General features: G+C 45.3%; 2 protein-coding genes across 9 annotated transcripts in view; one reads left to right on the top strand and one right to left on the bottom strand.

Annotated features, from left to right (window-relative positions):
• The window catches only part of DAB2IP (DAB2 interacting protein), an 898952-nt gene extending 893530 nt beyond the window's left edge, over positions 1-5422 (bottom strand). For 4 of the 8 annotated variants that reach the window (XR_004540860.1, XM_033960809.1, XM_033960808.1 and 1 more), the window contains exon 1: positions 5068-5186. Coding sequence is in view for 3 of the 8 variants with exons in the window: in XM_033960809.1 (XP_033816700.1) it covers positions 5068-5149 (82 nt within the window). In the remaining 5 variants the exon portion in view is untranslated. Of the gene's footprint in view, positions 1-5067; positions 5187-5212 lie in introns of those variants that run through there. The other 4 variants (XM_033960821.1, XM_033960835.1, XM_033960811.1 and 1 more) reach the window with 2 other exon arrangements.
• Positions 5423-5756: 334 nt separating this feature from the next.
• Positions 5757-22470, top strand: part of STOM (stomatin) — a 77792-nt gene continuing 61078 nt past the window's right edge. The window contains exon 1 of the mRNA XM_033960679.1: positions 5757-5904. Coding sequence (XP_033816570.1) covers positions 5850-5904 — 55 coding nt within the window. The 5' untranslated portion in view covers positions 5757-5849. The remainder of the gene's footprint in view (positions 5905-22470) is intronic.

Raw genomic sequence — 22470 nt, 5'->3', positions numbered from 1 at the left:
ATCTGAGTCACAGTTAGTAGAATACTTCAAGGTGTATACTCAGCGATCCACTGGATTAATAAATTCCATAACATCCAATGTGACCTCACAAGTTTTACAATGGCCACATGGAGTATGGTGTCCAGATGTTATCTCAGTATTGCGTGTTTTCCGTAGAATCGCTGGACAAAGAATTTCTTTCAAATTAGAGTCCCTTCTATAAGCAATCTGTAGACTCTTGTCCTGAAATGATGGCATTGATACTATCTGCCAGTGTTTACACAAGACCTTAGAGATACGTTCAGAACTAGTGCCTTATTTGAGGACATGTTTAACAGTGGCATCCTGCATATTATCCATAAGTCTTTGTTGCCCATGAGCTCTCGATTTGCATAAAGTGCCCTTTTGTAAGCTTTACGAATGATATTTCTAGGATATCCTCTACTCTCAAGTTTCAAAGTCAATTCTTTTGATCTCTCCTTAAACTCATCTGTGGAAAAACATAACCTATGAAATCTCAAAAATTGAGATATAGGTAAACTTCTCTTAAGGTATCTTGGATGAAAACTAGAGAAATGTAAAAAGGTGTTGCAATCAGTTTGTTTAGTGAAAATTGACTCTTAATAAGGACATCAAGAGACAAAATTTCTGTAGTGCTACATTTCATTTCCACTTCAATACTTTGATGTCTAGTGTTAAACCAATTTACAAAAGAATCAAAGGCATTCTTCGTGTCTGTCCCAAAAAATATTTCATCAATGTACCGTGTCCATTGTTGTATATGCATGTTGTATGATGAAGTAGGAACCCAGAGTTCCTCGAAGCGTGTCATAAAGAGATTGGCTACTGAAGGGGCCATAGTGGCCCCCATTGCTATTCCCAAAGTTTGTTGATAATATTATCTTCCAAAAAGAAAATAATTCTTTGTTAGAGCTATTTCTACTAACTCTGCCAGGAAAATAGTAGGCACAATGGACCACGATGGTCTGACCCAGCAGCAGCAATTCTTATATTCTTATCCAAGTAATGAATAATGATCTCTAAACCTCTTGTTGTGGAATAATAGTATACAATGATTTCACGCCCATTGTAATCATCCATATATCTTGTATATCAGTGAACTTAATATGCTCAATACGTTGTAAAAAATCAACTGAATCACGAATGTAAGATGCAGCTTTGCTAACCATGGGACGTAAATAAAATCCACAAAGTTGGATAGAGGTTCCAAAAGTGAGACTCGGCCAGACACTATAGGCCTCCCTGATGGTTTATTGAGAGACTTATGTATCTTAAACAGATTAGTCGAAGGAAGTAGTGTCCTAGACTAAAGTAGGGATGCCAAGTCCTGCTACATTAATACCTTAATTTGGTCTTGCAGGGAAGGTGCCGGTATCAATATAGTCAAAGTTACAGTCGGCTCAGGTTGACGTTGAGGCGTTGTGGACTTAGAAAGAGGAGGAAGCTTAGTAGAAGAAAGCATCTAGGGTGATAGAAAGTTCTGATTGCTGACGCTTTTGAGGCATTGAAGATGGTAAGGATGTGAAAGTTCATCTGGAAGGTGTCGATACTCCTTAGACTTTTTCTGGAGGTTCTCTGAGATCTGACACATAGAAGAAGAGCAATGAGCTTCCTTTAGAAAGTGTCGAAGGTTGAGTGGATGTCGACATCAATAGAGGAGGTGCCTAGGCTGGTAATGGGTCTGTAGATATGGTGGACATGTACCCAAAGAACTTCTCAACCTGAATTTGCCAAGTCTTTAGACTCCTCTTTTGCATGCGAATACAGAAATTACAAATACAGAAATTACAAGGAACGTCCTGATGTTCAAGACCTAGACATGGCACCCACCAGTTGTGAGAGTCTGAACCCGAAATAGTCCTGTTACGTTGAGAACATTTCTTGAATTCACTAGGCATCGGGGACATTGATGGGAAGACTGCCGATGCTAAATCAAAGGGCCCAATTGTAGGGGATATTGAGTACAACTGTTTCCGAAAAGTAGTTGATGTTCTTGGCCTTGATGGCGGCGGAAAGGAAAGAAAAGCCAATGCTATGAAGTATAAAATTAGAACGACATAGAGGCTTACTATGGAGAAAATAACCTCCTAAAAAAATATAGTATATGGATAGTGAAAGAGTGAGCTGTCGCTTTAAATCTTGATGTCGTCCACACTGTGTGTCAGCTCCTTCATAACTTCCTTCTGCATGTAGTATATCCAGTTGAATAATAAAGCTAAGAAGCCAAGTAAGGGATGTGGGCGGGATTGTGAGAATATCTGCTTACTGTTCTCAGATAACACCTATTACAGGTGCTTTATCCCAAGACAAGTAGGCAGCATATTCTCAAATGTGGGACTCACTAGCTGCCAGGATCATGCCTCTGAGAAGAGGGTTATCACCATGAACCTGGCAACTCCAGAGTTGGAGGGAAATTGGCTTCTAAATGGATAATAAAATTTGGAGAACAGCTTGGCCGAATTGACTATCTCATTTGGAATGGTTCTCCAAGTAGTAGTGAGATGTGAAGGTAATAATTAGATGACCAGGTGGCCAATTTGCGTTACCGTAGTCACCATTGCTTGGATTTTGTGTGCTCTGACATGGCTCTTAAATGTCAATCCAGACTAAGCACAGCAGAAGGAAATAGTCCACCAGCCATGTTGAGATGGTGTTCTTGGTGACAGGAGTTACTAGGCAGTTGGGATCAAAGGAGAGGAAGAGTTGAGTGGAGGTTCTGAGAGGTTTGGTGCAATCCAGGTAGTAGGCAAGAGCCCATTTGCAGTCCAAGCACCGCTTCCAAAGTGTGAGAGTGGGGCTTGGTATATAATGGACTTGTTTAGATGAAACACTGATATGACTTTCGGTTGGAATTTGGGATGGGTGCAAAGAACTACCTTGTCATAGTAGGAATTTGGGCTGAGTGCATGGTCCCTTCTGAAAAATACTATCACGGAAGCACAAAGCCTCTACATTCCGCAGATGTCCAAAGCAAAGAAAACCAAAGGCAAAGAGAGCCGGCGTGGCTTACTAAAGAGGTAAAGGAAGCCATAAAGGAAAAGAAGGACTCCTTTAAAGCATGGAAATGCATGAAAACAACTGAAACTTGGAACAAACACAAGGATGATCAGAAGAAGTGTCACAGGGCAGTAAGTGATGCCAAAAAGGGCTATGAGGAGAAAATAGCGCAGGAGGCCAAAAACTTCAAGCCCTTCATCAGGTACATGAAAGGGAGAAAACCCGCAAAAGAGGCGGTGGGACCGCTGGACGACCAGGGAAGGAAAGGGTGCATCAAGGAAGACAAACAAATCACAGACAGACTAAATTCCTTCTTTGCATCTGTCTTTACAAAGTAGAAGTGGACTTGGACCAGATCTACCGCCAGATCGACAAACTCAAAAGTGACAAATCTCCTGGACCAGACGGAATTTATCCGAGAGTCTTGAAAGAGCTAATAGTAGAAATCGGAGAACTATTGCAAAAACTTGCCAACCTGTCAATCAAAACGGGACAGATACCGGATGACTGGAAGATAGCGAATGTCACGCCGATATTTAAAAAAGGATCAAGAGGAGTACCAGGCAACTATAGACCTGTGAGTCTCACGTCAGTCCCTAGGAAGATGGTTGAGGCACTGATCAAGGATAGCATAACCCGGCACTTAGACACACACGATCTGATGAGAGCCAGCTAACATGGATTCAGGGAAGGGAAGTCATGTTTGATGAACCTATTTCAATTTTTTGAGACAGTGAACAGACAAATGGAGAACCGGTGGATATTATATACTTGGATTTTCAGAAAGCGTTTGACAAAGTTCCACATGTAAGACTCCTCAGGAAACTGCAGGGCCATGGAATAGAAGGAGATATACTAAGATGGATAGGCAAATGGCTGGAGAACAGAAGGCAGAGAGTGGGCATAAATGGGAAGTTCTCAGACTAGGAAAATGTGACTAGCGGTGTGCCCCAGGGCTTGGTACTTGGGCCCATCTTATTTAATATTTTCATCAACGACCTAGAGGATGGAACATCCAGTGAGATCATCAAGTTTGCAGATGACACAAAGCTATGCCGGGCCATCAAATCACAGAAGGACAGTGAGGAACTACAGAGTGACTTGAGCCGATTGGAGAATTGGGCAGATAAATGGCAGATGAAGTTCAATGTGAAAAATTAGGCAGAAAAAATAAGGAACACAAGTATAGTATGTTAGGTGCAACTCTGGGAAAAACTGAACAGGAAAAGGACCTGGGAGTATTAATCGATAGGACTCTGAAGCAGTTGGCGCAATGCGCGGCGGCAGTGAAGAACGCGAATAGAATGCTAGGCATGATAAATAAGGGAATCACGAGTAGATCGGAGAAAGTTATAATGCCGCTTTATAGAGCGATGGTCAGACCACACTTGGAATACTGCGTCCAGCATTGGTCTCCATACCTAAAGAAGGATATAAAACTGCTGGAGAGGGTGCAGAGACGAGCAAAAAAGCTTGTGAAAGGTATGGAGAACCTGGTTTACGAGGAACGACTTAAGAGACTGGGGTTGTTCTCCCTTGAGAAAAGGAGACTGCGAGGGGATATGATCGAGATTTTCAAAATACTGAAAGGAATTGACAAAATAGAGCAGGAAAAAACATTATTTACAGTGTCCAATGTGACACGGACAAGAGGACATGGACTGAAACTAAGGGGGGACAAGTTGAGGACAAATATCAGGAAGTTCTACTTCACGCAACGAGTGGTGGACACCTGGAAATGCTCTCCCAGAAGAGGTAATTGCGGAATCCACTATTCTAGGATTTAAGGGTAAGTTAGATGTACATCTCCTTATGAGTAGCATAGAGTGACATGGGTAAGCTAGATGCACTTCCCTTTACAAGAAGCTTAGAGTGATATGGGGACTAAAACTATGCCAGGGTACACCGTGTGCGGATCTCCGGACTTGATGGACCTAGGGTCTATTCCGTAGATGGCACTTCTTATGTTCTTATGTTATGTTCTAAATCCTAGCATAAGACTCCAAATCGAAAATATCCTACAGTCAATACAGAAAGAAAACAAAATTGGTAAGAATGGCAAAAAAATACCTCCAAAAAGAACTTCTGTGAACCAACAGGAAGATAAGTGGCCGTAAGAGCTGAGGTATGTAGTTAGGTTGGTGCCAGCCATTAAAAAAAAACTCAAGAAGACCCCGCACAGGTCCTGCATTAACTGCAGCTGCAACAAGCCCACCTCGTCGCCAGAGGGAAGCCTCGCACCACAGCTGCAACAGATAGGGTGGGGCGCGGCGGGGGAAGGGCTGAAGGCCAAGTTACAGATAACAGAATGGACACTTTCCCGCCCTCGGCTCTAGTTAATATAGTAACAGCTCAAATCCAGCTCCGCTTCAACTTCGTTTATCAGCCAATAACAGCGCAGCTTTTCTAACATCCCTCTAGCTCCGCCCCCGGTCCCTCACTAACCCTCCTGCCGCCTTGCAAAAGTCACACTTGTTGACGGGTGTGAGGGCCGGGGGTGGAACTGGAGAAGTCGGGAACAGCTATGCTGTTATTGGCTTGTGGTCGAGAACTCTAAATAGGGCGGCGCTTGGGGTAGGAAGTTGTCCGCTATCGACGAGTGTTAGAGCCGGGAGAGGTGGGGGCAGAGCGCAGGCGGTTGAGAAGCTGCACTGTTATTGGCTAATGCCCAGGAGCTGAGGACGGACCTGGAGTAGAAGAGCTGAGTTCTTATTGGCTGGAGGTAGAGCCGTAGGCGGAGCTGAGGGCAGAAAATTGTCCCGTTATTGGTGGGGTCGGGGGTCTGGCAGATAACCTTCAGAATACTTGCCACGGGGAGATTTATTCCCAGGACCTAAAAGTGAGCTGCAGATATGGCTGATAAGAATCAGGGGCAGGATTCGGGCCGGAGAATCACCATGGACAGAGGTAATAAAGCGGAGAACCTCTTTGTCATGTCGACCTGCGGCAGATCGTAAAGGATCGTAGGAGACGGGCTTTTAGTGTTAGGGTAGACAAAGTAGTAAGAAAGAGGAAGGGCTGGCATAGTAATGCTCGAGGTATAGTAGGGGGGGGGGACAGAGGAGAAGATAAATAAGGAGATAAAGAACTTCTCTTTAGGAGGCAGGGAGCTTCTCTCTGAGTGGGGGGTCCAGAGAGAACAGTAAAAGGCAGGAAGCTTCTCTTAGTAATCAGGAGCCTGGAGCTTCCCTGTAATGCAGGTCCGTGATCTGAATACTAGCGATCAGGGAAGAGTAAAAAGTTGTTGGGATGGAAATTGGATCTTGTCGTTCCTTTTAAGGCGGAAGTCGTGAGGTGTTTACAATGAGGAATGGGAAATCCCCCTCTTGTCAGACCTTGCTGGGAGGGTCTGCTGAATACTTATTGCTCTCAGTATCAACTGTACCTACGAAGCTGGCATCTATGTCATGAACTACCAGCGGTTTTTTATGAACAAAACAGTTGGCTAATGTATTTTGTAAATATGAGCACCAGGAAAAGCTTGTGAGATGCACGTCTTTAAAGCCGCAAAATAACTTGTTCTCTGAACAATGTCGATGCACACTGTGGAGGAAATGTGAATCGTCCTCATTTCCAACCAATCGCCTAATAATGGGGACAGTTTGAATGGTGCTTATTTTTAAGGGTTTTTTTTTGGGGGGAGGGGGTTCTTATTGAATCAGAGAGAGATTGCTGGTATGCTTTGACAATATTGCTCTGAATTTAGTGATGTGGGTGCCATGTAACCTAGAATTGAAATCTCTCCTTGCAGGGATGTCAGACTGCAATTCTTGAGTCCTGAAAACTTGTTTCATGATTTCCTTCATTAATACACTTGAGTTGTATTTGCATAGAATTAAAAGCAAGCAAACTTTTCCTGTATATACTGGAATTTCCTGAAAACTAGACGGGTATATGGTCCTAAAGAATTGCTCCCTGGTATCTTAGTGATGTGTTCTGAAACTTTTTGTGTCAGAATTTTGATAGTTCGGTAAAGAGCCCGTTTGAGCTGGGGCCGAGACAGACACTGCCTCACATCTCATGTATTCTTCAGTCTCTGAAACAGATGAGCTTTCTTACGAGCAGGGTTAATAGAAATTGTTGCCTTAGGCAGGGGTGTAATAAAGAGGTGGGGTTTTGTTGTTGATGTTGCAAGGATAAGGATATAGCAGGAAGTGTTAGTGGAATCTGCTGTTTTGCTTGGTGTCATGATTCTAGACTGAAGTCTACTGTACGCCCAAGACCCTGATCTATCTTTCTATTCCTGCACCTTCCCCAGCAGCAAGGCCACACACCTGCATACAATACGAACATTCACAATGAAAGAAAACCAAGAACGGCACCAATTCATTTTCCAGCTTAACATATCTTTTGCATAGATTCTTTTAGTCTTCTTGAGACTCTTAGGCCCTGATTCTCCAAAAGTGCGTCCCGATTTTAGGCAGCTGTAGACGTCCTACAGCTGTCTAATCAGCCAATCGGGATGCACGTTTTTTTTTTTTTAAAATGCTCCCCAGGCAGGCCGCCCGGGAGAGGCGTCCTATACTAAACGCCGATTCTGTAACCGGCGTCTTTAGAGAATCGGGTTAAATTAGACGCGGCCGCTATACTTATGGCAGCAAGGGATCTCCCTGCTGCAATATGTATAGCGGCCGCCTGTCCCATCACCGACAGGAGAATGCCTAACTCCTCCTGTCGGAACCCCGAGCCCCCTCCCCCCCAAACTCGTAATCGCCGACAGGAGGATGCCCAACTCCTCCTGTCGGAACCCCGGACCCCCCTCCCCCCCCAAACTCGTAATCGCCGACAGGAGGATGCCCAACTCCTCCTGTCGGAACCCCGGACCCCCCTCCCCCCCAAAACTCATAATCGCCGACAGGAGGATGCCCAACTCCTCCTGTCGGAACCCCCTCCCCCCCCCAAACTAGTAATCGCCGACAGGAGGATGCCCAACTCCTCCTGTCGGAACCCCCTCCCCCCCAAACTCGTAATCGCCGACAGGAGGATGCCCAACTCCTCCTGCCGGAAAGCCCAACGACCCCCGCCCCAACTAATCTCCCTCCCCCAACTAACTTTTCAATGTTGGTCAGCTGGACGGGTCTTGCTGCTGTCCAGCCGACGGGTCTGCCTCGTGGAAATGAGACGGCACGCCCCTTCCCAGCCCATCCCCGCTAAATCTAAGGCCTGATTGGCCCAGGCTAGGCACCTTGGCCAATCAGGCCTTAGGATTAGTGGGGATGGGCGGACCCGCTATGCCTAAGGCCTGATTGGTCCAGACTTCTACAGCCTGGGCCAATCAGGCCTTAGATTTAGCGGGGATGGGCCGGGAAGGGGTGTGCCGTCTCATTTCCACGAGGCAGACCCGTTGGCTGGACGGCAGCAAGACCCGTCCAGCTGACCAACATTGAAAGGTTAGTTGGGGGAGGGAGATTAGTTGGGGCGGGGGGTCGTTGGGCTTTCCGGCAGGAGGAGTTGGGCATCCTCCTGTCGGCGATTACGAGTTTGGGGGGGGGGGGGTTCCGGGGTTCCGACAGGAGGAGTTGGGCATCCTCCTGTCGACGATTACGAGTTTGGGGGGGAGGGGGTTTCGGGGTTCCGACAGGAGGAGTTGGGCATCCTCCTGTCGGCGATTACGAGTTTGGGGGGGAGGGGTTCCGGGGTTCGGGGTTCCGACAGGAGGAGTTAGGCATCCTCCTGTCGGTGATGGGACAGGCGGCCGCGGCCGCTATACTTTATTGCAGCAGGGAGATCCCTTGCCGCGATCAGTATAGCGGCCGCGTCTACTTACAATGTAGACCAGCATTTTGCTGGCCTACATTTTAAGCGTCTCTTCCTCTACTAGGGAGACGCGTAGGGCCGCCTAAGTTCGCCTAAGGCCTGTAGGAGCTTAGGCATCTTGCGGGTCTCCCTAGGCTCCCGGAGGCGCCTTCAGGCCTGCCTGGGGAGCATTTTTTTAAAAAAAACGTGCATCCCGATTGGCTGATTAGACAGCTGTAGGACGTCTACAGCTGCCTAAAATCGGGACGCACTTTTGGAGAATCAGGGCCTTATTGTAGTCTGCCAAGAGGAAATGTACAAATGTGGTTTTTTTTGTTTGCGCATGGTTATTTCATCATGCAGAAAATAAATTACATAACATATACACTTGTTGCTCAGCTAGAATGAAAAAATGTTTTTGGTTTAATTGTGGCTGCAGCTGTAAGTTTTGGACAGAGGAGTTGTAGGTTAGAATTTTTTTTGTTTTGTTTTTTTTCCTTTGTTCTTGAATCAGAGTTCAGTGTCTTAAATCGTGTTCTTCAACCACCAGTTCACAGAAATTTCCTGCCGGTCCACAGGGCCGGCACGTGCATCAGGCCCCAGACAGTGTTCTTCGGCCACCAGTCCACAGTGCGATCAATGCGGCATTGTCTTCGGGCCGGCTTCCTCTTCCTCAGTGCTGCAGAGGCTCCTAAACGTGTCCTGCACCTGAACCAGAAACCTTCTCTCTGACATCAGAGGGAAGGCTTCCAGATGAGGCGCGGGATGTGTGAGGAGCCGCTTCCCACAGCTTTGTGCACTGCAGCACTGAGAAAGAGGGAGCCAGCCCGAAGATAACACCGGTGGTGGGGGGGGGGGGCAGGCCAGAAGGCAAGGCACCTTGTATCCAAATCTTATAACAATCCAAGCAGCTATTGAAATATGTGAGGTTGTTGCCCAAACATTGTAACCTAGGTAGCCACATAGTGTTGACAGACAATAAATTGAATGAATGAATGAATATCTAGATATTATCACTTGCTGGCATAGTCTGTTGTTTTCTGAAGAGTTTTGGCCTCTTTGAACCAATCTGGCTAGCCTGTATCAGAAGCATTCAGTCTCTCCTGAGTCAGTTCTGCCTCCTCATGGCTACCTTCTAAAATGGCTACCGCAGCCTTTCCCGGGTGCTCGCGGTATTTCCAATAATACCGCGAGAGGTCACGGCACCCATTTTAGAAAGTAACCTCAAGGAGGCAGGATCGATAGGGCCACGCTCCTATTTTGAAGAACTCCGCTGGACCACCAGGTACTTCGGTAGATCTGGGGGGCAGAAGAGCCACAGGATGCTGGCCCTGCCCTTGCCCATGCAGCAACTCTTCCCTCCCTCCCCACGCATACAGCATCTTTTTTGTCTTCTCTTCCCACCCATCCAGAGCCCATGCTGCGTCTTACCGTTGTACTCCCTCTCTCTTTTCAGGCTAACAGAAGCATTCCTCCCCACTACTGGCAGCTGACATGAAGCCATCCCTCTGATGCAAAATGCGTCCGAAGGAAAGTTTCTGGGTCAGCTGCGGTAGCATAGAATAAGGAACACTGCTGGTGGCCTGAAAAGAGGGCGGGGAGAGAGTGCACCGGAGGAAGGCACCATCCCCGCAGGATTCCCGAACATAGATAACCCATCCCCATGAGAATTGCAAGCCTGGGTGAATTCCTATGTGAGTTCATGGAGATGTCTGTGGATTAGGGTTGTCTAGAAAATCCTAAAGTTGGAAAACCTGTGCAAATTGAAGTTTTTCCCATGAATTTGATTGTGCTTGATCGAAAAAAACAATTTAAAAAAAATCTTGTTAAAGCCCATATTGAGATCCCTCAGAGCCACTGCTTACATAAAGCTCCGTTTTTCTTAAAATTCACTGTTTTTGCTTAATGAAGCAAGTTTCTTGGTATTATAAAAAAAACAACCCAAAATTGGATGCCTTTAAGAAATTGTTGAAAAGACATCTGTTTTGTTGTATGAGATGTTTGTTGAAAACCTGAGTTGTATTAGGTTGCTTGAGATTGATTTTTGGTAAAGGAGAAGTGATTGGTGCTGGTTTTATTTTGTTTTTATGCTGAATATGATGTATATTTCTTTTTTTTTTTTTTTGTAAGACATCTGAACTGTTTGAAGTATTATTATGTGTGCTTGTACTTCACCTTGTAAAAGGTGGATTATAAATAAACAAACCATAAGGTCTGAATTTTCTTCCTGTTGATAACACAGCGAAGGTGGTTAATGACGCTGCCAAGTGAGATGTTACACTGATAACTGACTGTCGTTGGCATCACCACAGACCCAGGGCAGCATGAGGCCATGTTGCAAGGAGTTAACAGCATCATAGGCTTTATTCTGACTATTTCGAAGAGATTGCATGCTTGAGCGTTTGGAACGCCATTGGTAGATGACTACAACAAAGCGTACATGTTTAGTTATTAGCAAAGTATGTTAAACTTCTGCTATTTTCCACAACAAAGTGCAGATATTGAAGGTTCATTTAACAAAATACTTCTAGATTTTTTGCATAAAATCTTTTTATCAATATATCATTGAGTGTGAAAACATAAAAGTTATAGCTGTAATACCAAGAAATTTACTCTATTAAGCAAAACTAATAATAGATTTTTAAGAAAAATGGAGCTTTATGTAATCAGTGGCTTGAAGGACCACAGGATGGGCTTTAAATTTTTTAAAATTTTCTGAATAAGCACAATCAAATTTATGGGAAGAACTTCAATTCACAGTTTTTCCAACTTTAGGTTTTTCTGGACAACCCTACTGTGCTGCTTAAAGCTAACAGTCCTTGAAGCAGCATCTTTTGAATAAGTTCTATTCTTAATTTTCTGCTCATATGTTAGAATGTTCTTTCATGGAGCTGCATGCTTTCTAGAATACTAATGCACTGTGGGATGTGCTTCATAGCATGGTAAAATAAAATTTAGATGGTATCTCTTAAAGTTCCCTTTCTCTGTCCTCTTTGGCCCAATTTAGAAATACAGGAGATACCCAATCGACCTCAGGGGAGGAACTGGTATCTTTGCCTGAAACTGAGATGCATGTGTGTCATAAGAAGTATCGATCTTTAGCAAAAAGGTAGATGAGGGAGATTTTCTGGACACTATGACCAGGAATGTAGACTTCTTATTTTTGACTTGTGCTAACTGAGTATGTTGGTCGGTGTCAGGAACTGGAAAGCCTGAGGATGGAGGTCGGCAGATTGAGGGTCAAGGTCCAGGAACTGGAGGGACTGGAGGGACTGCGAGACACAGAGGAGACGAGCTGGTCAACCAAGGACACAGACGGAGCAGGCCTCATTGTGGACCAGGTGAGGGATCTCGAGAGATTCATCGAGGAGGCCTATAGGAAGGCGGGAGGACAGGACCAGCAGCTGCACGGACGGATGTTGGCAGACGAGACCCAGGATCCACAAGGCGACACCGAGGAAGGACCTAGCGGAGGAACCACGCAAGAGGAGGAGACCGTGACTCACCGAGACCCCGAGGGTGAGACACCACACTACACCGAGGACACGGACCTGAGACAGAGGAGGTTGCTGAGGAAAGGGAAGTCTGCTATTGTGGTGGGAGACTCGATCTTGAGAGAGGTAGATAGTCACGTAGCTGGAGGAAGGGAGGACCGGCTAGTGACTTGTCTCCCAGGGGCCAAGACACGAGACGTCACTGATAGGATCGAGAGGATCCTGGACGGAGCAGAGGCAGAGGAGACTGTGGTGATAATCCACGTCGGAACAAATGATGTGAGCCGGAGGAACTTCAGCATGGCCACGCTGACTGACCAGTTCAGGGTCCTGGGACGAAAACTGAAGCGGAGTACCCGGAGGATAGCGTTCTCAGAGATCCTGCCTGTACCGAGAGCAGATGCAAAGAGGCAGGCAGACATCCAGGCTGTGAATGCATGGTTGAGGAGATGGTGCCAGGAGGAGGGCTTCCACTTTGTGAGGAACTGGACGTCCTTCTGGGGAAAGAGTAAGCTCTACCGGCGGGACGGCCTGCACCTGAGCACAGAGGGAACTAGACTACTGGCTGCCAATGTGAAGAAGGAGATCGAGAGGGCTTTAAACTGAGGAGAGGGGGAAAGCCGACAGCTGATCTGATGTTGACGCTTCGGACAACAGTATCCAGAACAGATGCTGAACGGGCTGACTGCACGGAGGAAGTAGAGAGACCAGTGGACCTTATGATCAGACAGCGAGGGAAACAACAGGTAAAGGGAGCTTGCTGGGAAGAGACTAAAGAGCATGGAGACACAGGGGGACTGGGTGGAGCGAGGGCGAAAGCTGAGGGTATCATAGGGGCTACACAAGGCGAGGGGGATCGAACAGAGGCAGGGGCCCAGGAGGGGGCAAGAAAACCCAGAGGAAAAGCGGGGAAGTGGGGTGGCGGAAATGTGGGGAAGCTGAAAGCTACGAGGGTAAAGGCTGAAGGCAAAGCAGAAGTACAGGGAACAGGAGAGGCGGCCCAGGTGAATGCAGAGGTGGAGAAAAAACAACGGGACCTGCGGTGCTTATACGCAAATGCAAGAAGCCTCATGGCCAAGATGGGTGAACTAGAGGTCGTGGCCAAGGGGGAAGACCTAGATATAATTGGAATTACAGAAACATGGTGGACAGAGCAGAATCAATGGGATGTGGCGCTGCCGGGGTACAAGCTCTACAGGAGAGACAGGACCCACAAGAAGGGGGGAGGCATAGCACTATATATAAAAGACTCTATCTACTCGGTCGGGATGGATATGGCAACGAAGGCAGAGGGGCTGGAATCGCTATGGGTCAAACTGCCGGGAAACAAGGGTGCAGACATAAAACTGGGGCTGTATTATCGCCCACCTGGTGCGCCGGAAGGAGTCGGACACGACTTGGAAGCTGAACTGAGACAGGAGTGCAGGACTGGAAGTGTAACAGTGATGGGGGACTTCAACTACCCGGGGATAGACTGGAGTACGGGTCACTCCAACTGCACTAGGGAAACAGGATTTGTAGAAGCTGTGAGGGACTGCTTTATGGAGCAACTGATCAGGGAACCGACGCGGGGGAGTGCTACTCTTGACCTCATCCTGAACGGATTAGGAGGGCCTGCAAGAGGGGTAGAAGTGGGAGGACCACTAGGCAACAGTGACCACAATGCGATCAGATTCACTTTAGAAAGGGGGACACCCATAGTAAGGAGGACCGCAACAACTGCTCTCAACTTCAAGAAGGGGAACTATGTTGCTATGAGGGAAATGGTGGGGAGGAAGCTCAGAAACATCTTTAGGATGGAGACTGTGGAAAGCGCCTGGACCCTATTCAGGGACACCCTGCAGGAAGCACAAAAAATGTACGTCCCCAGTTTCAGGAAAGGCTGCAAGAACAAGCGGTCAAAGGACCCGATTTGGATCTCAGCAGAAGTAAAGAGGGCAATAAATGACAAAAAAGTATCCTTCCGGAGATGGAAAAAGGATCCAACGGAGGAAAATCACCAGGCGCACAGGAAATGCCAAAAAGAATGCCACCGAGAGGTTAGAAAAGCAAAAGGGAAATACGAAGAGGGGCTGGCCAGGGAGGCGAAAAACTTCAAGGCATTCTTCAGTTACGTAAAGGGGAAACGACCAGCGAGAGAGGAGGTGGGGCCGTTGGACGATGGGGATAGGAGGGGAGTGATTAAAGAGGATAAAGAGGTAGCTGAGAGGCTGAACACATTCTTCTCGTCGGTTTTCACGAGAGAAGACACATCTAATATACCGGACTCAGAGGAGCTCATGAGTGGGGAACAGGCTGAAAAATTGGAGCACATAGAGGTAAGTAAGGAGGATGTCCTCAAACAGATAGACAGGTTAAAATGCGGCAAATCACCGGGTCCGGACGGGATCCACCCGAGGGTTCTGAAGGAGCTAAGACAAGAAATAACGGGCACAATACAGCATGTTTGTAACCTATCCTTGAAAACTGGAGAGGTACCAGAGGACTGGAAATTGGCGAATGTCACACCTATCTTCAAAAAGGGATCGAGGGGTGACCCCGGGAACTACAGGCCGGTGAGCCTGACTTCAATTATAGGGAAGATGGTGGAAGCTATGATAAAGGACGGCATTTGCGAGCACATTGAGAGAAATGGCCTACTGAGAACAAGCCAGCACGGATTCTGTAAGGGAAGGTCATGCTTAACGAACCTTCTGTACTTCTTTGAGGGAATAAGCAGTCGGGTGGACAATGGGGAACCCGTCGACATCATTTACCTCGATTTTCAAAAGGCTTTCGACAAGGTGCCACATGAAAGGCTGCTTAGGAAGCTGTGGAACCACGGGGTGGGAGGGGATGTGCACCGATGGATAGAGCACTGGTTGTCGGGTAGACTGCAGAGGGTCGGAGTAAAGGGCCAATATTCTGACTGGCGGGGAGTCACGAGCGGTGTGCCGCAGGGATCGGTGCTGGGGCCGTTACTCTTCAACATATTTATCAATGACCTGGAAAAGGAGGCAAAGTGCGAGGTTATAAAATTTGCAGACGATACCAAACTGTGCGGCAGAGTTAGCTCCAGGGAGGAGTGTGAGGACCTGCAAAGGGACCTAGACAAGCTGGAAGACTGGGCGAACAAATGGCAAATGCGCTTTAACGTGGAAAAATGCAAGGTCATGCATATAGGGAAAAAGAACCCGTTGTTCAACTACAAATTGGGGGGGGGCATTGTTGGGAGAAAGCAGTCTTGAGAGAGACTTGGGAGTGCTGGTGGATGCATCACTGAAGCCATCTGCACAGTGCGCAGCGGCCTCAAAAAAAGCCAACAGGATGCTGGGCATCATAAAAAGGGGCATAACAACCAGGACGAGGGAAGTCATCATGCCACTGTATCGAGCGATGGTGCGTCCGCATCTGGAATATTGCGTTCAATATTGGTCGCCGTACCTCAAGAAGGACATGGCGGTACTCGAGAGAGTCCAAAGGAGAGCAACGAAACTGGTAAGAGGGCTGGAACACTGCCCATATGCCGAGAGGTTGGATAGGCTGGGGCTCTTCTCTCTGGAAAAAAGGAGGCTCAGGGGTGATATGATAGAGACCTTCAAGATCATGAGGGGCATAGAGAGGGTGGATAGGGACAGATTCTTCAGGCTGAAGGGGACAACAGGTACGAGGGGGCATTCGGAGAAACTAAAGGGAGATAGGTTCAAAACGAATGCAAGGAAGTTTTTTTTCACCCAAAGGGTCGTGGACACTTGGAATGCGCTACCGGAGGACGTGATTGGGCAGAGTACGGTACAAGGATTCAAACAGAGACTGGACGGATTCCTGAGGGATAAAGGGATCGTGGGATACTGAGAAAGCTAACCAGAAAATAAGTATAGAAACCCGACCAGGTCGTGCATGTGCAAGACCGGAGGGCTAGGACTTTGATGGGAAGATAGCACTCAATGGGAAACCAGGGTGGCATGGGGGCCCCTTCTGGTGATTTGGACAGGTCGTGACCTGTTTGGGCCACCGCGGGAGCGGACTGCTGGGCAGGATGGACCTATGGTCTGACCCGGCGGAGGCACTGCTTATGTTCTTATGTTCTTATGTTCTAAATCTTTTAGCAGTGATTCTGTATGGCATGTAATGGAAAGAGTGCGTTGTTTTTTGTAGTGAAATTAAATGCCTACTTTCACATTACTGAGCAACGTTTCTTCTCACATATATGTATCCAGGACAAATGTTGGAAAATGACGGAAAGGTTATTTTTCCTTGCTAAATGGAGGGGAGACATAGAGTTGGCCCCATAGAATAGCTGTGGCATTCTGTTGTACAGAGATTGTGATAACTGGGAACAAGGTGTCCCAAAGCTACGTGTCACTAAGCAGAAGGGATCCTTCTGATCTCCCAGGTGTCCTATTACTTTGTGCCTTCTCTATTGCTGTGACTCATCTAAAGATGTTGACGATTATAGAAAGCTTTTCTGCTTTGGCGTTCGGTACATTTTGTGTTTCACCTGTAGAGGCCCAGATTCAGAGCAGGTTCATGCCACAAATGAGTTTCTTCATTTGCTCATGCCACTGAAGCAACATGTAGGTCAAATTTTTAATGTTTTGAGGAGGAGATTATGGGTAGAGTAGCTGCTCTGCTTCTAATATTTGGGCCTCTGATATTTTAAATTTTTTAAGGAACATGGGATGCTCAAACTTAAAAGAAACTGTTGATCCCAGGGACAGGGGATGCTTTGATCAGGCACAAGCAAAGCATAACATAACATATAGTTACCATACAACTGGTGGCTCAGAACAGTTTTCAGTGTTCAGAATGTGAAGATCTAACTAGGTCCGATCTTGCAGATTAAATAGTTAAATACAGTAGTATCTGATGCAAGTAGAGTGTGATAACTTCCTAGTTCAAATATTTACAAAAAAAGCCAAGGTCTAGCCTCTCATACTCTCTCTGACACCCCGTCCCCCCCCCCCCCCCCATGTGAACCAAGCATCTAGTTTTCCTACCTGCAGGACCTCCCAAAGTTCCAGTAGTGGCTGGTAGGCTGAGGCAGTGCTGTAAACAGGCTGCTTGTAGCTGGCTCCTTTAGGGCCTTCCCTCTGCCGCATCATCCATCACTGACAATGATACAGCAGTAGAAAGGCCCTGGTGGGATAGGCCACAAGCAGCACTTCAGCCTGCTGGCCAGCCACCACTGCTGCTTTGGGAGAATCCACAGGTAGGAAAAAAAATGCCATATCCACATGGGGGGGCGGAAATCATTGAGTGTGAGAGGCCAGATCTACAGGGGAGGGGATAGGACATGGATGCTGGGCCCGCAAATGGGGATGGGGTGAGAGAAGAAGAGACAAGGATGCTGGACCCATAAGCAGAAAGGGGGAAGAGGAGAGGAGACATGGGTGGTAGACCCGCAAGCAAGTGAGGGGGTGTGAGAGAAGAGGAGACATGGATGTGTATAGAATTTTCAAAATTTTGCATAGAATTCTATCGGGAGTATGTAATAGCTAATGGGAGATTGACACTCCCATATGTCAGTGATTTACATAAGTGCTCTGCCCTCTTATCTGCATGGCTCCCAGGTCCCTGAAAAGATAAGCTGATAATATTAAATTGAATTGCCAGCTAAGTGTATTAAAAACTATTCTAAACAACCTTTTAATCAGAGTTAAAAGTTGAGACAGTTCTAGAAATAGACTGTAAAAAAAATAGAAACACAACTTTAAAAATTCTAACATGATGTCCTTGAGCAAAGTTATACTTTAGAGAAAGGACTAAGCAACACAGTAGAACTAGAGGCTGGTCCTGTGTAGATCAATATTTGGTTTGATGTTTGTTTTGTGAAGCATCTAAAGCTATGGCTACACCCAACTCTTTTCATTGTATTTGTATTTTGCTTGTGGCTTTTTCGTTTGTGGAATGTAGCCATGCTGGCCCACATTTGGTTCTGTTGCAGTATGGTGGCTTCACTGGATGGCTACTGCATTTTGGGGGATTTTTCTATCGTCCCACAAAGGTTGGGTGTGGAGTACAGCTTCAAATTATTAATAACAATAATATGTTTTGAAAAAGGCCTAGTCTTCATAAATACAGTATAACCCATTAAGTCTGGGTGTGGAACACCAGCTTTAAATGATTATTAATAATATGTTTTGAAAGAGGCATAGTCTACATGAAGGTCTTTTAGGGACCTTCATTTGCACTAAATTGGCTTTTCCGAAGCAGCAATCTTACAGAAATAAGACCATTCTGGGATACTTAATTTTGAGAAACTTAAAATTTTGTTGTGTCTAGTAATGTTGCCCTTTAATCTTGAGGTCTCTAGATTTAAAAAAGCAAATCTTTATACAGGATTGCTTTTTTCCAAGTTTAAATTTACTTGGGATGAGGGATGTTCTGAACTGCAAACCATCAACTGTGGATGGAAGTGGCTTGCAAGCTGTTTGCTTTGAAAAGGGATTTCAGGTACTGCCAGGAGCATCTATACTCTACTGCAGGGGTAGGCAATTCCGGGCCTCGAGAGCCAGAGCCAGATCAGGTTTTCAGGATATCCACAATAAATATGCATGAGATAGATTTGCATCTCAAGGAGGCAGTGTATGCAAATCCTTCATTGTGGATATCCTAAAAATCTGACCTGGCTCTGGCTCTCGAGGACCGGAATTGCCTACCTCTGCTCTACTGTCCTCTACTCTTCTACCTTAACTTTAAATGGCTGCTCCTAGGGCGGCAGTAGAGTTGATTAACTGCTTGCTTGGTCCATCACTTACACATAATGTCTTGTGCAGGTCCTAAACATAATTATACAGGGAAAAAGATGGAAATATTTTTATCTGCCTCTTTCCATTCCTGATAATCACCCTTTTTCTCTTCTCTTATTTTTGCCTGCTCCTAACTTCCCTCTCTCTCAAGAATGCTTGTGTCCTTCTCTCTGTAGACTTCCTCTCATCTTTTGACAATGTGATAAAAACTTTTTCTCCTCCATGCCCCACATTCACCATGTTCTTCATCTCTCTAATTCAGTGGGTTGCTATATGACACATTGGTCTGACCCAGTAAGGTGGTTATTATGTTTTTAGAACACTGAAATGCCATCAAGGTCTGGCGGCCATCTTGATTCTCCCATCAATGCAACTTTTAACTTTTGTACTTTTCCATTCCTATATCAGTTCCAAGATGTCTCTCTTGGTTCTAGGGAAACGGGCTTTTTCACAAAACATCTCTGCCATAATTCTTCCAGGTCCCAATTTGGCTTTTCCCCTTTGTTCTTCGGCAATGTGGGGCTTCTCTCCCTCCTTCCTCAATTCCCGCGTTCTAGTAATTTTAAAGGCCTCCGTCCTCATGGGCAATTCCCTCAAACACAATAGGAGTTTTCTGAACCACCTTCACCCTTCCCTGGATGCCTTTTTTTTTCCCCCTCAAGGCTAGGGACTCCATTGGTGCCAGCTTAACTGCATCAATTTTTCATGTATTGCCTTTTATCCTTAAAGGGACAGGATATTTAAGAGAATATTGGGCTTGAGACAACCAGTCCATTAAAATCCCCCTTCCTCTTTCCTCACATCACAGTGGAAAGTTTCCAACTCTACAGGACTATCCTGAAGTTGGTAGGAATTTTAAGAAGTCCCGCTCTCGAATAAATCAAGGGAACTAAGAATTGTCCTAAAGTAGTGGTCTTCACTAATTAAGTCAGAGCCATTTCAGAACCAAATGAGCTGAGGGCCACCAAATATTTCCATGTGAGACCTTGACACTGCTGATTAGCATATGTCAACGGCATTCACCCTACCAGCCCACCTTCAATCTTTTTATTACTTGTATCCTCAAAGAGATGGGCATTGCTAAATAAATTCTGAGTATTGAGAAGTGCCTTGTCCATCCACTTCATTCTTTCTGTCATGAGATTGTGTAGAAAGGCAGAGTGTATCAGAAAAAAAAAGCCATAATGATGAAGGCTAATCTAGAGGTCTCCAGGGACCACCAATTGCTCTAGTCTAGACCTTTCAATACTGTCCTGAAAAGATTTCTGGGGTTTAGAATTCTGCCAAAACAAATGTTACAGGAGGCCAGAGTACAGTAAGTTTCAGTTGCAGTCTAGCCATCTCATGTAGTGTACTGCTTTTTTATTCCCTAAAGTGTTGATAAAATGCACAGCAGTTTTGAAAACCTATTCCCATTAGGGTGTTTTGTTTTTGTTTTGTTTTTTCAATAGCTCTGTGCCAAATGTTTAGTGTGTGTGTGTGTGTGTGTGTGTGTAAACACATCCCAGAAAAACTAGTGTTTGGTGGGGGGGGGGAGGGTGATTATTTACTTTTTCATTACAGTTATCTCTTTTCTCCTTTTTAGTTTTCCCTTGTGCTCATTATGTGGTGAAGCATCTGAGCTTAGATAGGTTCATCCAAAGTTGGCAACCCTCCTGATCTCATGAATGTACAACTTAGAGAGAACTGCTTTTCTTACATTAAAGCTGTGATCAGCGTATTGAGTCGACATCATACGAAGAATTTCAGAAATTGAATGCTAAACAGAAAGTGATGGGAAGCTATGTGACTTTCCAGGGGTTAAACTTCAAGTGTTTTGCTTTGGAATCTTACGTTGGGAGCAGAAAGCAGCAAGCCCCACTCTCCAGTGGGTTTCTCTATACCAAGATGTTCCATTGCCAGGTTATTTATCATAGTTGAGGGGGGGGGCAAGGTTGGACATTTTCTGTGCTTGCTATGTTAACAGGAATACTGAGGGAGGAGAAGGCAGCAAGTGGGTTGATGTAAAACAGAAAATGTTAACATTTGGATCATATGAGAGGAAACCCTGGGTGTTGCTGATTAGATTTAAATAAATGACCCAGCTGATATTTATTTAGTCTTGTGTAATATTTACACTAAGTTTTACTTGCTTAGTCAAAGGATGGGACAAAAATAACTTTTTTTGTTTGCAACAAGGAGTGGTTTCCCAGATCTTTTCCCAACATGGTATTTCCTTGTGTAATAGTAAATCATGTGTTTTTTACCGGAATAAGGGAAGCTTTCACCAAATATGCTTTACCACTATATTGAAGTTGGGGAAGGACCTAGGCTTGTTATCTTCAAATTCACCTATAGCCTTGCTTAATACAGATATTTATGCTAAAATCCATAGCAAATAAAATTAATAATGTATTTTACCAAACCTCATAGGTCAATTACAGGCAGGATTCTTGCAAAGGAGAACAGGATGCTCTAATATTAGAAGTGTAATTGCAGTGGTACCAATTACATTTTTTCTTTCATTTTAAGCATTTTAATTATTTTATATTACAACGCTGTTCTCCGCATGACTCTCTCTATATGTGATACATCAGACATCTCGGTAGGTAATCCATATCACCATTTTTTCACAGTTTTGTTTTGTTTTTTTCCCATAATTTTCGTTATGCCACTCCTCACTTGGTTCATACTCGCAGCTTCTCACACTTTTAGCCATCATAAATAATAATGCCCCTGCATTGGCCATAAGGGGAAGCTCACACTTTTTTGGTTTCTCTCACAATTTAAGAAATCTAGCAATCATTCACATTCACGCTCTACATACGCAATAGCTCATAATCTTCTCTTGCTGGTCCAGGTTCATTCCTTTCACACATTTCCTTTACATTTCATTTTTATTGGCACCATTGGGCATTCTTTTCTCTTCACACATTTCACTCGCCACTGGTGGCGTCTTACAAATTTCCTCTTTCTTCCTCGATAGGACCCCTGAGGAAGGAGTGTTTCTCTGAAACACGGTCCGTGTTGGGCCTAAACTTCATGTATACGAGAGCCATTTTTATGGATTACAATTTTGTATAGACTTTCAATAAAGATTCCTGCACCTTGTACACTCTGCTTTGCAGTTTTTTCCTTGTTTTTGGTGTCCGACAGATGTTGAACACAGCCCTGGATAAGCCTGGACACAGAAATGGCATTTGACAGCGTCACATGGCCATATATGTGGAAAGTATTAGTTTTGGATTTACTGATACTGTATTGCAATGGATCCAATTGTTATATGAACATCCTAGAGCACAGATTCTTACCAACAGAAGAGTATCTCAAACTTCTGCATAGGAAAGAGAACTAGGGTTGTCCACTTCTTCCCTCCTTATTTGTTTTTTTATGTTTGGATCCCTTGGTACAAAGATTTAAAAACCAATGGGAGATCCAATAAATTAAATTAAGCAACCAGATAAAACTAGCCCTATTTGCAGATGATATCCTGCTGTCTTTAACTGTGCTATGACATCATCAACAACTGCTGG

The sequence above is a fragment of the Geotrypetes seraphini genome, chromosome 10, assembly GCF_902459505.1.
Source record: "Geotrypetes seraphini chromosome 10, aGeoSer1.1, whole genome shotgun sequence".
NCBI lineage: Eukaryota > Metazoa > Chordata > Amphibia > Gymnophiona > Dermophiidae > Geotrypetes > Geotrypetes seraphini.
This window is presented reverse-complemented; position numbering and strand designations above follow the sequence as displayed.